The sequence below is a fragment of the Martes martes genome (assembly GCF_963455335.1).
Source record: "Martes martes genome assembly, chromosome: 2".
NCBI classification, from domain to species: domain Eukaryota; kingdom Metazoa; phylum Chordata; class Mammalia; order Carnivora; family Mustelidae; genus Martes; species Martes martes.
Window position 1 is genome coordinate 170,098,236 of NC_137889.1, and position 13,177 is coordinate 170,111,412.

Consider the following 13,177-nt stretch of genomic DNA (forward strand, 5'->3'; position numbering starts at 1 on the left):
CTCCAGTCTCTCCCGCCTTTTGGTTCAGGAGAGGGACCACACTCGGAGGAGTCTGTCGATCTGGAAAGCGTTTTCCAGGCTGTCTCCTCCGCCATTAACTGTGTCCTGTCTCCACATGAGCTTCGAGTGTGAAAGGAAGCTTCCCAGACTAGGACAGCCCCCTAATGAACGAGATTCCCCTCCTGGAATCTCCTTGCTTCCCTCCTGATGTTTTTATCAGTCTGTTTTTATCAGTCTGATGTTTTTATCAGTCTTTTATCTTTTATCTGGTGTCATTATAGGATCAATCTGCCTCTATAAACAGATACAACAAATCCTGGGTATATATTGTTCTCTCTCTCCCTTTTTTTTAAAGATAGATTTATTTATTTATTGAGAGAGAGAGAGAGAGAGAGCATGCACATGCAAGGAAAGGAGGGGCAGAGGGAAAGGAAGAATCCCAAGCAGACCCCCCCACTGAGGGCAAGCCCCCCCCCGACCCTCAGGGCTGGATCTCCTGACCCTGAGATCATGACCTGAGCCAAAATTAAGAGTCGGACTCAATCAATTGAGTCACCCAGGCGCCCCTGTTCTCTTTTTAAAATTGAAATAGAACATATAGAAAATAAACAATTCTAAGGGCATCCCAGTGAATTATTACAAAATGAGCCCACTTAAGCACCCACTACACGGGACAATAAAACAGTACCAGCATCCCAGAAGGCACTGTCCTCCTTGCCAAAGGAAGACTCTCCTGACATCAACAGATTAGTCCTGCCTCCTTTTTAAAGTTTTAAATCTTGAGGTGCCTGGGTGGCTCAGTCGGTTAAGCATCTGCCTTCAGCTCAGGTCATGATCTCAGAGTCCTGGGATCAAGCCCCTTGTCCCATCATTCCACCAAGACCCTCTGCTCAGTGGGGAGTCTGCTTCTCCCTCTCCCTCTGACTGCCACTTCCCCTGCTTGTGCTCTCTCTCTGTCAAATATATAAATAAAATCTTTAAAGTTTTAAATCTTAAGACTTAAACGTAGAGATATGTACTGTGAATTTATGTACAGTGAAATTTATCTGAGTATGCAGTTCTAGGACTTTTCTTAAACACAGAGTTTTATTCATCATACTTCAGTCAAGATACAGAACAGTTCCCTCACCCCCAAAATTCCCTTGAATCCTTTGTAATCAATCCCTCTCCCCATCCCCAGGTCTTGGGACCCACTGATCTATTTTCTTTCCCTATAGTTTTACCTATGGTAGAATGTCATTTGTCTGGAATGGTCTAATATGGGGGGGGGGGGGAGCAGGACAGAAGGTCTGGTTTCTTTCACTCAATGTTTACAAGATTTATCCATGATGTATATAACAACCGTTCATTTTCATTGCTATATAAATATACCGTAATTCATTTACATCATTTTATGATCATGCCACGGTATTAGCCATTGTGTTGTTGATGGACATAAAGTTGTTTTCACCTTGGGGCTCTCACAGATAATGCTGCTAGGAATGTTCTTGCACACACCTTTTTATGCTCACTGCATTAATCTTTGTGGTTTAGTGATCCCAAAGTCGTGAAAATGTACTCCTATCTTAGTTTCTAGAATTTTCACTCTACCTTTCACACTTAGATCTACAACTGACCTAGAACGCTTATTTGTATGTGATAAGACGTGGGGGCTCAAGCTTCTTTTCCCTTCTCGCCACCTGCATACCAGTTGAACCATCACCATTAACTGAAAAAAAACAAAAACAAAAGTCCTTTCACCCCGCTCTACCGTGCCCTCGCTGAAATAAGCTGTCCATACACCTGTAATTTTGTTTCCAGTCTCTCCATTCTGTTCCACTGTCTCTTTATATTAATCCTCCCGCCCCCCCCTTTTTTTTTCGAGATTTTTCTGTTATTCGTGACCCTCAGAATTTCCACAAAATTTTTAGGCTCCTACCTGGGTTTACTCATCCTTGGCCCCAGCACTGACAAGGCGCCTGGCACACAGTAGGAACTCCATGAATAGCCGTTTTGTGGATGGAGGTGACCTCAGGACTTTTCAGAGACGATGGTAAATTCTTTCTCAGCCACACCCTCCCCACCTCCACTACCCTGGCCGGCCTCCTGCCGGACTCTACTGCCCCAGCCCCCTTCTCCCTTCCCCTCCCCCTCCACTAACCCAGCCCTCCGTCCCCCTAGAGGCGCTCGGGTAAACTGCAAGGAGGCGGAGCTCGTCACCTTCCTCCCGGACGCTGCCTTCCAGCGGCCGGTCCTCCCCGCCCCGCCTCCTGCCGCCTCCGCCCCGCCTCCGCCTGCCTCCGCCCCTCCCCCAACTCTCCAAGCCCCGCCTCCGCCTCTCTGGGGCCGGCCGGAAGGGCAGTCCCGCGGCCTCCCCAGCTTGGCTACTGGCAGCGCCGGGAAGGCAGCGGCGGCAACCGCGGCTCGGGGAGCGCCCGGCATGGACACCCGCTTGGACCAGGAGACTGCGCGGTGGCTGCGATGGGACAAGGTGAGGGGCGCCAGGCGGAGGGAGCGTCCGGGGGAGCCGTGGGACCCTCAGCACCCCGCAGGCGCCCCGCTGCCTTTCCTGCGGAGAGCGCGGGCGCCTGCGCTTCCTTCCATCCTGCCGCTCGCCCCCGCCGGGCGCACGGCCCCGAGGAAGACCCGAGCTGCAGTCCCGAATTTACCAACGTGCAGATCCCGAGCTGCTGGATGGGGAAACGCGAGCCGGCCCCGGAAGGCCGCAGCTCGCTCCCTCAGCAGCCGGGCTGCCGCTTCGGGGAAGTGGAGCCCACCCGGGCAGGTTGATGCTAGGCGCAGTTTCAGTACATCCGCACAGAGGAAGTAGAGTCACAGCTGAATGACGGATCCAGCAGTGGGGAGTGGGTGCAGAGCCGGGGCGAGGTCAGCCCCCCGTCCCCGGTCACCGGGGAGTCGCAGAGAGAGCAGGGTAGCAAGCACCCAGTTGTAGGGTGGTTGGGGGCGGTCGCTAACGTTTCTCCTGGCTGAACTCTTAAGTGGTTATTTAAAAGGTGCTCCAGGAAAAGCAAAGCGAAAACTTAGGGCGGGAATCCCTCTGGGTGTGAGCAGGGTTATAAGGTTGTAAAAGAGCTTGGCAGCAACTCAGAAAATCCAAGTTGTTTTTCTCATCAAACACGGGAAGACGGAGGAGGAGGAAGCAGGGGTGGCCAGGCCTCCTTGCATTTGGACGGCTTGTGGCAGATCCGAAGTTTCCCCGGGGAAAGTTGTCCCGGGACAAAATGAGCCATCTGGCCGTCTGGGGTGCCGGTTGAGGAGTGGGAGAGCAAGCTGGAGCTGCTCTGGACTTGGCCTGTCCCAGAGGTCATGTCCAACTGGGGCGTGAGCGCGTTGATGTCACTCAGACTGCTGGCTCAGCCATCCTTCCGCCCCCAGAGACACAATCCTTCCGTCTATCCTTTGCCTTTTGTTCCTGGGAACTTTGCAGAACAGTTTTCCCATCCACCTCTCCCAGGTAGTCGGTTGTGAACATGGGTCCTCCTCATGGGGCCCGCCTGGCTTCCAGCATCTTCTTCCCCCTCTCTGGCTTTGCTGGAAAGATAGCACTGCTAGCTTTTCCCCTGTTTATTCTTAGGTGCTAGAGCAAAGAGAGAGAATCGGGGACCCCCCTCCAGACAGCTCCCCTTCTCTTGTCTAACTCTCCTACTTGCTCTTTGGGGCATGTAGTTTGTTTTCCCAGAATGTTCCTTGGCTCCTCTGCTGAACTTGTTTCTCATGCTGTTACTCCGGTTGTCCGTCTGAACTTCAATGTGTTTTAGGTACACAGGCCTTCCCAGGCAACCAGTGGTAAATTATGTCTCCCTAATACTATCTCTAGATTGGTCAAAAAAACTAAAACAAAACAAAACAACAAAACAAAAGAAAACCTTGTTTGTAGGTGTATTTGTTAATGTCTGGCCCCAGGGTTGACTTCAAAGGCAGGATGCCTTTGGTGGCACAGCCCCTGTTCCAGGAGGGCCCAGCACTTGGTTTAATCCTCTGCTATCCTGTTTTGAAATTCTTAAAACTTGTTAAACAAGGAGTCCCACATTTTCATTTTGCCCTGGGCCCAGACAAGTTAAATAGCTGTCCCTGTCCACTTCCTCATTAACTTCCATGGTTATTAGGGCCTGGCCCGATGTACAGCTCATACTTGCAGAGTGAAGGAAGGGAAATTGCAAGCTGTCATAGGGGGCCAGGTCTTCCTCTCCACCTCTGGCCCCTGAGCAAGAAATGAGGACACATCCCACACAGATGCTATTGGCAAGTCCCTGGGTGGTTTTTCTTTTCCTGGAAAGAGGGCCTTGTAATTCTTTAGGGAAGGAAACCATTTCTGATAACTTAGTAACTTGAGGTGGGTAGATTTTTTTTTTTTTTTTTTTTGAAGAGGAGGGGAGAAACAGAGGGAGAGAGAGAATCTTAACCAGCCTCCACGCCCAGCGCAGAGCCCAAGGTGGGGCTCAACCTCATATCCCTGAGATCATGACCTGAGCTGAAATCAAGAGTCAGGCACTTAACTGACTAAGCCAAATAATAGCCCCTAGAATCCTTTTAAAGTCATAATTGAAAACACGTTTTTCAATGAGCCTTTCTCTTTGAAGGAATAAAAACCTAATTTCCACAAAGTATTGTATCTGTATATGGAGAGAGAGTACCTCCCTGGGTAGAGGTGAAGGGATATTATCCTTTTTATTTATTTGTTTTTTAAGATTTTATTTATTTATTTTAGAGAGCTAGAGAGAGAGATCACAAGCAGGGGGAGGGCCAGCGGGAGAGAGGGAAAGAGAGAATCCCAAGCAGATTCCGCACTGCGGGACCCCATCCCAGGACCCCGAGATCGTGACCTGAGTGGAAATCAAGTCAGACGCTCAACCAACTGAGCCACCCAGGCTCCCCTCCTTTTTATTTTTAAATTTCTACCACTCCTCTTGCTCTTTCCTCTCTTTCTTCCTCAGTTTGAGACAGATGCCAAGTGGGGAGCATCCCCCCAACCAAAAGCACTAGAGCGGTCTGGTCTGATTTCCCCCAGGGCCACAAGGCAGGTGCCCTCTGGGTTCCCACTGCGCCTTCATCCCCCCCCCGACCCCCATCCCTGGTGGTGTCTCTGCTGTCAGCTTTGGTCACTGTCATGGCTGATGCTGATCTACTCCGCCCCCCTGACTTTGCAGTTCTATCTCTGTCTCCTTTGGTTTCTCTCAGGCGATTGGGTCTTTAATGGCTACCAAAGGCCAGCTGGCGTCTTCCACATCTACCCCGTGTACAGAAGACTCACCAGATATTGGGCGTGACCTTGAAGTCTGTGTTTCCTCTTTCACTCAACAATTATTTATTAAATCTCTTCTGTGTTCCAGATCCAGACCCTTCCTTGAGGGGACCTGACAATCTGATTGGTCAGATTGTGCTCTGTGATCAGTGGCTATTGCTTTTAACCCAAAAGGTGGGGGGGGTTTTACCCGACCCCAAGGTGGAACAATCTGGAAATATGGGCTTGCTTCCAGAAAGCCTAGGTTTTACTGCAATAGCATTTCAAAGTTTAATTATGTGGCTTATCTTGGCTGCATGTTCGGTAGTTGGATGATGACTGTGAGATAAAGTGTTTTGTTTACTTGCTGGTTCCTCTGAACTCTTCATTTAAAAGTCTGATGTGGAATTAATGTGATTGTCTTTTTTCCTCCATTTCTAACATTTTCTGCCACTCTTGAACAAAGAAAATTAGGCAACGTAAAATGAACTTAAATGATTCATATGAGTGTCTGTTTGAAACAGGTAATGTAATAGAGAAAGTCACTTAAACTCTGAGGCTTCTCCTCTGTAAATGGAGTATCCATTATTTGTCCGCTTCTTGTGACCATTGCAAGCTTCACGTTTGACCAGGTCTGTGAAAGAATTGTACAAATTAGAAGACACTACCATCGTAAGGTTTTGATTTAAAGTATATAATCTCGTAACTCTGTGGGAAAGTTTGAAGATACTAGGGAAGAAAATGAACATCTGAGTACAACTAAGTTCCAGGCAGAGAAAGAGGTTTTGCATTAATTTAATGCAAACCGCCTCCAAACCAGCTTGTAAAGGAGGTTCTAGACTGTTCCCATTTTACGGATGAGGAAACTGAGAATTCAGGAAGCTAAATTGGTTTTCCCAAGGGCATCCAGTTGGTAGGTGATGGTATGGCTGGCATTCCATCCCCAAACCTATGTGTTTATTCCATTTCTCCAAAAGCACTTGCCATAGTGGGAAAGAAAATAACGCATTATAAAGGAGAAAACTACTTCCTTCTAGTCACAACACTTCTGACACCAAATGTAGAGATTCCCACACCAATTTATTTTCCAGTTCTCTATGGATACCGACCGGCATCCTACAGTTTCCCTCAGTTTTGACACTCAACCGAGCAGACTGAACACAGACACCACCCTCAGCTTAGGGGCTCTGTCCCCACAAAACTACTCCCACCTCAGATGCCCGTCAAAAGCCGCAGGTTGTCACCTGTACTTCTGACCAGCCAGCGATACATCAGGGGTACCCATGACCCCCACTTCTCTCAGGTTTGAGAATTTGCTAGAATGGCTCACCGAGCTCAGGGAAGCATTTTACGTAGGATTACCAGCTTTCTTATACAGGATACAGCTCAGGAACAGCCAAATGAAAGCACTGCATAAGGCAAGGTGTGTGGGAGGGTACAGAGCTTCCATGCTCTGCCAGCGCCCCAAGTGTTCACCAGCTCCAAAGGTCTCTGACACCAGGGGTTGAGGGTTTGGGGGGACATTCTGTTACCCTGAGCGGGATCTAGTCATTGACCACTGGTCGGGGAACCCAGCCTCCAGCCCTCTAGTCCCTAGTTGGTTTCCCTGGCAACCAGGTCACTCCCTGGACATAAAATCAGGTTTGGCCGAAAGGGGTTTATTATGAATAAGAGAAGTTGCTCTTACCCTGCTACTCTGCAAATTCCACTGGTTTCGGTGAGAAGCTCTAGCCCAGGAGCCGGGGACAAAAATGAAATCTGTGTTTCATACTGTATCTCAGTGTCACAGATTATAATTAAAAAATTGAATCCCCTGAAACTAATGTAACATTGTGTGTCACTATACTTCGGTACACACACACACACACAGAAAAACCTTACATCATATTTCAAATTTCAATGTCATCAGAAAACTGAAAAGCCATAGGTATAGGGCTTTTCAAATATATACATTTTTCCCCATAGGTTAAATTATTGTGGGCCTTTTTAAAATATTTCAGATGTTTAATTCTGTTTTTCAGTTGGCTGTATCTGTTGTACACGTTTCTGTTTCACAGAATCCTTTAACTCTGGAGTCAGCAAAACAACTAATTAAGGATGGAAATAAAGAAGAACTACAGAAATGTTTTGGGGCTCGAATGGAGTTTGGGACAGCCGGCCTTCGAGCCGCTATGGGAACGGGAATTGCTCATATGAATGACTTGACCATCATCCAGACTACGCAGGTACCACATTTTTCTATTTCTTGGTTATTCTTTTTTTTTTTAAGATTTTTTTTTTTTTTTTTTTTTGACAGAGATCACAAGTAGGCAGAGAGGCAGGCAGAGGAGAGAGGAAGGGAAGCAGGCCCGCTGCTGAGCAGAAAGCCGGACATGAGGCTCGATCCCGGGACCCTGGCACCACGACCCGAGGACAGAGGCTTTAACCCACTGAGCCACCCAGGCGCCCCTATTTCTTTGTTATTCTTAACATGTTCCCAGCTGTAACGGATAAACTGAGGCGTGTTAACAATTTTAAGCATTCATTTGAGCAAAAGCCCGTTTGAGTCTTGGGCAGTATCAAGCTTAGGAGCACCCTCACCGGCAGGAGCAGGGAGAAACTTCCAGAGAAGAAGCAGAAGCGGAGCAAGGAAGTTAATAGATTGACTATAGCTTGTGTGATTGCCTTTTTCGGGCAAGTCCCTCTGGCTGCTTGTAATTGGCTCTCCTTAGGTTTTAATTTAACCTTCAGGCTCGGGTTTGGGTTTGCTTCTATAGCCTACCAAGACTTTAAAGCCTCCTCAGTCTAATGGCCTCCTTGTCTAATTAATATAGCCCTGGGCTCCTTTTGTATTCGAGGGACCTATATAATTTTAATTATGGCCAGGTCTTATGGGTTTGCCAAGACTCAGGGAGTCACACATTTACTCAGTACGGTAAGGCTTGTGCAGTTGGTGTAAAGGTACGTTTCAAAATTCATACAGCCTGCTTTTCTTTCTTTCTTCCTTTTTTTTTCCTTCCTCCCTCCCTCCCTCTTTTCCTCTCTTCCTCCCACCCTCCCTCCCTCCCTCCCTCCCTTTCTTTCTTTCTTCCTCTCTTTCTACAGAGATTTATTGAATGTCTACCAAGTGCCAGGCTTTGAAGATACAACAATGACTAAAACAGACAGATTCCCTCGTGGAACTTTCATTCCGGTGCAAATCCACCAGCTAAGCTGGAGACTTTTATGGTCTCGTACTTTGCAGTGGTGATACCGATGCACACACTGAGAAGCTTTTCTCACTGCCAGAATAACCAGAAGCTGATTCTGTTTCATGTGAATTGATAGTATAGGTGGACATTACTGCTGAGTTCCTTTTCCTCCATTTGTCAATTTTACAGTCAAGAGTGTACACCCAACTTGGAGGAATACAGATGAAACCTTTCTGCCATGGAGTAGCTAGAGTTTTGTTTACGAAGGAAATGAAGACTCGATTATTCTGTTTCTTCCTAGTTAGACTTGTTAACAGATGAAGGCGACTTTAATTCGGAGGGGAGAAGAATCCAGAAGTTGACTAACGATGATTACATGTACCTTACCTGTAGCTCCCAGCATCAAAGGCAGACCTGGGCATGTTCTAGTGAGACCCTAATAAAGAAGTCTTGCAGGAGGGTATGAGCTTGCCATGGAAACCCCAGCTCCGAAGTCCTGTCCAGCACTAGGGCTCCCTGAGATCTCTTTGGAGGGAAGGCTCGGAGTAGAGTGAGCCTGGGAATCCTGTTCCAGTTTATGGCTGGTATGGAATCATGCCCCTGGTGAAGGTTACCCTCTGCTCTAGGTACTAGGACTGTATAACACACTGCCCAAGCACGGTGGTTTTAAACAGCCACATTTATTTTGCTCACAAATCTTTAGGTGGAATTCAGTGGGGACAGCTCACCCCTGCGGGGCTTCGCAGCACCGGAGCCAGCTTAGAGGCGGGGATCACTGAAAGCTCGTTCACAACCGAGTCTGCAGTTCTGCTGACTTTTGGCTGAGATCTTAGCTGGGGCTGGAGCCTTCCTACAACGTGGCTCGGAGAGCAGCCAGTGAGAGCACCCACAGAGAGTGTATACAGGTGGCAGCTGTGTTGACTTTTCTTTTAGGACCTAGCCTTGAAAGTCACACAAATTCACTTCCGTCATAGTCTCTTTGTTAGCAGTGACCCAAGAAGGTTGTTCCTGTTCAAGGAGAGAGCACATAGACACCCACCTCTCAATGGAGGGATGTCACTGTCCCATTAGAGGAGCACAGGGAATGGGATATATGCACATGGCTCTCTTTGGAAAGACCATTTGGTTCCATCCCCTGTTAGGCGTAATTGTTGGGGATTCTAAGGGATTCCAGATGAACCCAGAACCTTTTTTTCTGTATTCACCTACATCTCATTTGTAGGTATGGTGAAATTGATCCACAGAAAGGTCTTGCGCCCTATCTCATACATCTTTTCCCCTAGGGGAATTGGCCTCTTCCAGGAGTAGACCTTGTGATAGGTAAGAATCCCACAAAACTAAAATGAGTAGCTCCTTGAAACGTCAGCTGATGCAACCAGCCACTCCTTGTGATAATTTCCTCTAGAATCCTCACCGCTTTGAAGTGGTTATCCAGCCTACACGGAATGCTTACAGCAGGCGACAAGGATGCTATGAATTAGGACAATTTTTGAAGTCTTAGAAGTGGTTAATAATCAGCAAAAGAGGCTCCCAGGACACAGCAGCCAGGCTTCCCTCCCCAGCCTGGGGTGGTGTCACCAGGCAGAATGTGCTGACTTTCTCTGTGGTCTAGGCCCTCCTGCTGCTGGCCTCCAGTGTAAACTCTTCCCCTGACAGTGCCCCAAAATTCATCTGCTTGGATTTAAGAAGCAGGTATATGTGAGTCATAAATGTCCCAATGGGAAACAGGGTAGAGACTGGAGGGAAATTTCTGTGTTGCTGGCCTCACGACAGCGGTTCTAATTTCCTCAAAGGCTACTTCACCAGGCCACCTCGCGTTGATGATGGAGCTTACTCACCGTCTTCTGAAATAGCCATTCTGTCTCTGGGTTGTACTCATTAAAGAATGGTTTTGGGGCCCTGGGTGGCTCAGTCGATTAAGCAGCCGACTCAGCTTCTGCTCAGGTCACGATCTTAGGGTTGTGAGATCGAGCCTCCCGTTGGGCTCTGCGCTGAGCATGGAACCTGCTTAAGATTCTCTCTCTCCCTCCGCCCCTCCCTCCTGCTCTAAACAAAAAGATGACAAAAAAAAAAAAAAAGAATGGTTTTGTGATTTTGAGCTTAAATCTGTCTTTAGCTTTTACATATTGGTCATGGTTTGAGCTTTTGAAGCTGTACAAAGTTCATTTCATGTCTCCTGTAATCACATTTCAATTCCGTAAACCTCCCTCAGCACATACTGAGTTTTTTCTCTAGAATAAACATCCCCTCTTCTCTTAGCCATTTTCTCAGGCCCTCAGTCCCAGCTGGCCCTAGAGTTTTTTAGAGCGACTTGGTGGTGTGAGGATTCTGGGCTAAGACTGGGTGCTTTTTGTGCCCTCGAACACTGAAGCCACAGCCCAGGGATCGATGGGAGCTGGGGGAGAGGGTGCTGTCACTGGTGTAAGCCTTAGAGTCATCTGGGTACCTTCTGGAAAACCCATAGAACCAATGCACACATGTCCTTCTTATCGCTCAACCTCAGAAGGGCTGCCCAACGCAATATTTTTGTCTAAGAAAAATGAAAGGCATTCTCCATTGGCACTGCTCTGGCCACAAAGCTGTAAAGTATCTCCCCTCCCAAACATAAAGAGTTATATTTACTTTTTCAAAAGATGTCCCTTTAAGGGTGGGGACAAAAAAAAAAAGACTTTCTTCAGTCAAAGTGAAATAAGTAATATTATTACTCAGTCAGCCCACCTTCTCTTTGTTCCGTAATAAAAACCTATTTTGTTCCATGAGATAAACCTATCAAATTCAGGATTCAGTGTTTCTCTAATCTTCCATATTTCCAATTGATGTGATTAACAGCACCCACTGAGATTTGGGAATTGTGTGTTCCATCAGCAGGTGGGAATCGCCCAAAATTTGCACAATTATTAGATGTGTAATTGGCTGAGCCGTGTGACGGGACTGAAAAGACCTTGGCCTGCTGGCCAACAAGATCACAAGTAGAACAGGTTTAGATCAGATAATCGTCAAAAACTTATAAAACATACTAAGTTTCCTTGACCTACTATGTTACCCAGCAGGGAGAAAGTCTGAAACACCTCCCTTTCCTCAAACATCTTAGAACTCGTGTGAAGGGAAAAATGTAGACCTTGAAGGAAAGTAATAAAAATAATGCTCATAACAGCAAACAGATAGTGCTTGCTGGGTGTCGGATGCCAGCACTCAGGTTTTAATTAATTTAATCCTAGAAACAGCCCTTTGAAGTGGGTACCATTGTTTTCCTGTTTTACAGAACAGGAACTTGAGGCATCAAGCAGTTAAGGGATTTGTCATTTGTTCTTGAAGGTGGCAGAGGGGAGTAGGAGCCCACAGGTTCTGTGTGCTTTTAACCCCTGCCTGTACCAGCTCTAACTGGATCCAGGTAGATATCCGGGCTCTGTTCTTCATGTGTCTGGGCAAGCAAGTGCCTCTGAACCTTAGCTTTCCCGTCTGTACAATGGGATTCCTTGGCAAAGTTTATCTGGGGGTTACTGAGAACAGATACTGAGTGTCTAGCACAGTGCCTCAGACATACAGGGAGACAATAAATAAAGCTGTTATTTTCTTATTTGGTTTGTTTAATTATCCATGGGATATTTTTTAGGGGTTTTGCAGATACCTGGAAAAGCAATTCAGCGACCTGAAGCAAAGAGGTGTTGTGATCAGCTTTGATGCTCGAGCTCATCCACCAAGTGGAGGCAACAGCAAAAGGTATGGAAAGATACATAAGAAACCATTTTTTGTATGTATTGTGTGGTTTTATCTTTAATCACCTCATGTACATTTGTCAGCCTCATTGCTTCCCTATGAGAATGACGAGTACATTCCGTTTGCAACTTTTACAACTTCTGGTTTTACGTTTGGGTTAAAAGAATGAAATTATTCAGACAAAAGAGAAGTTAAGATCTGTCTAAAGGAGAGACATATTTTTAAAGGGGCAGCATTATTTCTCCCTCTCCCTTTCTTCCATTTGTCATTTTTTTTTAAAGATTTTATTTATTTATTTGACAGAGAGAGACAGCAAGAGAGGGAACACAGCAGAGGGAGTGGGAGAGGGAGAAGCAGGCTCCCCGCTGAGCAGGGAGCCCGATGTGGGGCTCAGTCCCAGGACCCTGGGATCATGACCTGAGCCGAAGTCAGATGCCTAACGACTGAGCCACCTAGGCGCCCCCATATTTTTTTCTTCCCCCACTATTCATTATGCGACTTGAGCTCCTTCCCATTTCATGAGCACCTGTTTTCAGTTTCATTCTTGTATCATTCTCAAACCATTGGGACTCTCACGTAGCCACCAGCAGATGATGACGCAGATGCCGAGGCCGATGACAAAGGTGCTATTAATAGTAATTGCAGTGATTGCTTGAGTGCTGGATATGAACAAGGCCATTAGCTATTTACTTATTCAATTCTCACAACAGCTGATAAAGTATGTACTTTTATCTCTGTACTCTGATGTCATGAAGCCAGAGAAGGAGTCACAGTTTCAGCATAAAGAAGCTGACAGCAGTGGTCGGCTAACTTTATTTCTAAAGGGTAAAGAGTAAACATCTTACACAATATGGGCCATACAGTCTGTCACAACTACTCAACTCTGGCCCCAAGCACAAGCACAACCATAGCTAATGCATACTGAATGGGCATGGTGATGTTCCAATAAAACTTTATTGACAGATGGGCCGTAGGTTGCCACCCCCTGCTCTTAATGATGTTACATGACCCTCTTTTCCACTTGAACGCTTCCCCTATTATGATGAATCTTTGTGTCACTCCAGAGTGT

General features: G+C 46.9%; 1 protein-coding gene across 1 annotated transcript in view; it reads left to right on the forward strand.

Annotated features, from left to right (window-relative positions):
* Positions 1 to 2,327: 2,327 nt before the first annotated feature.
* The window catches only part of PGM2 (phosphoglucomutase 2), a 32,488-nt gene continuing 21,638 nt past the window's right edge, over positions 2,328 to 13,177 (forward strand). The window contains exons 1-3 of the mRNA XM_080797254.1: positions 2,328 to 2,470; positions 7,279 to 7,446; positions 12,005 to 12,111. Of these exons, the coding sequence (XP_080653380.1) occupies positions 2,420 to 2,470; positions 7,279 to 7,446; positions 12,005 to 12,111 (326 nt within the window). The 5' untranslated portion in view covers positions 2,328 to 2,419. The remainder of the gene's footprint in view (positions 2,471 to 7,278; positions 7,447 to 12,004; positions 12,112 to 13,177) is intronic.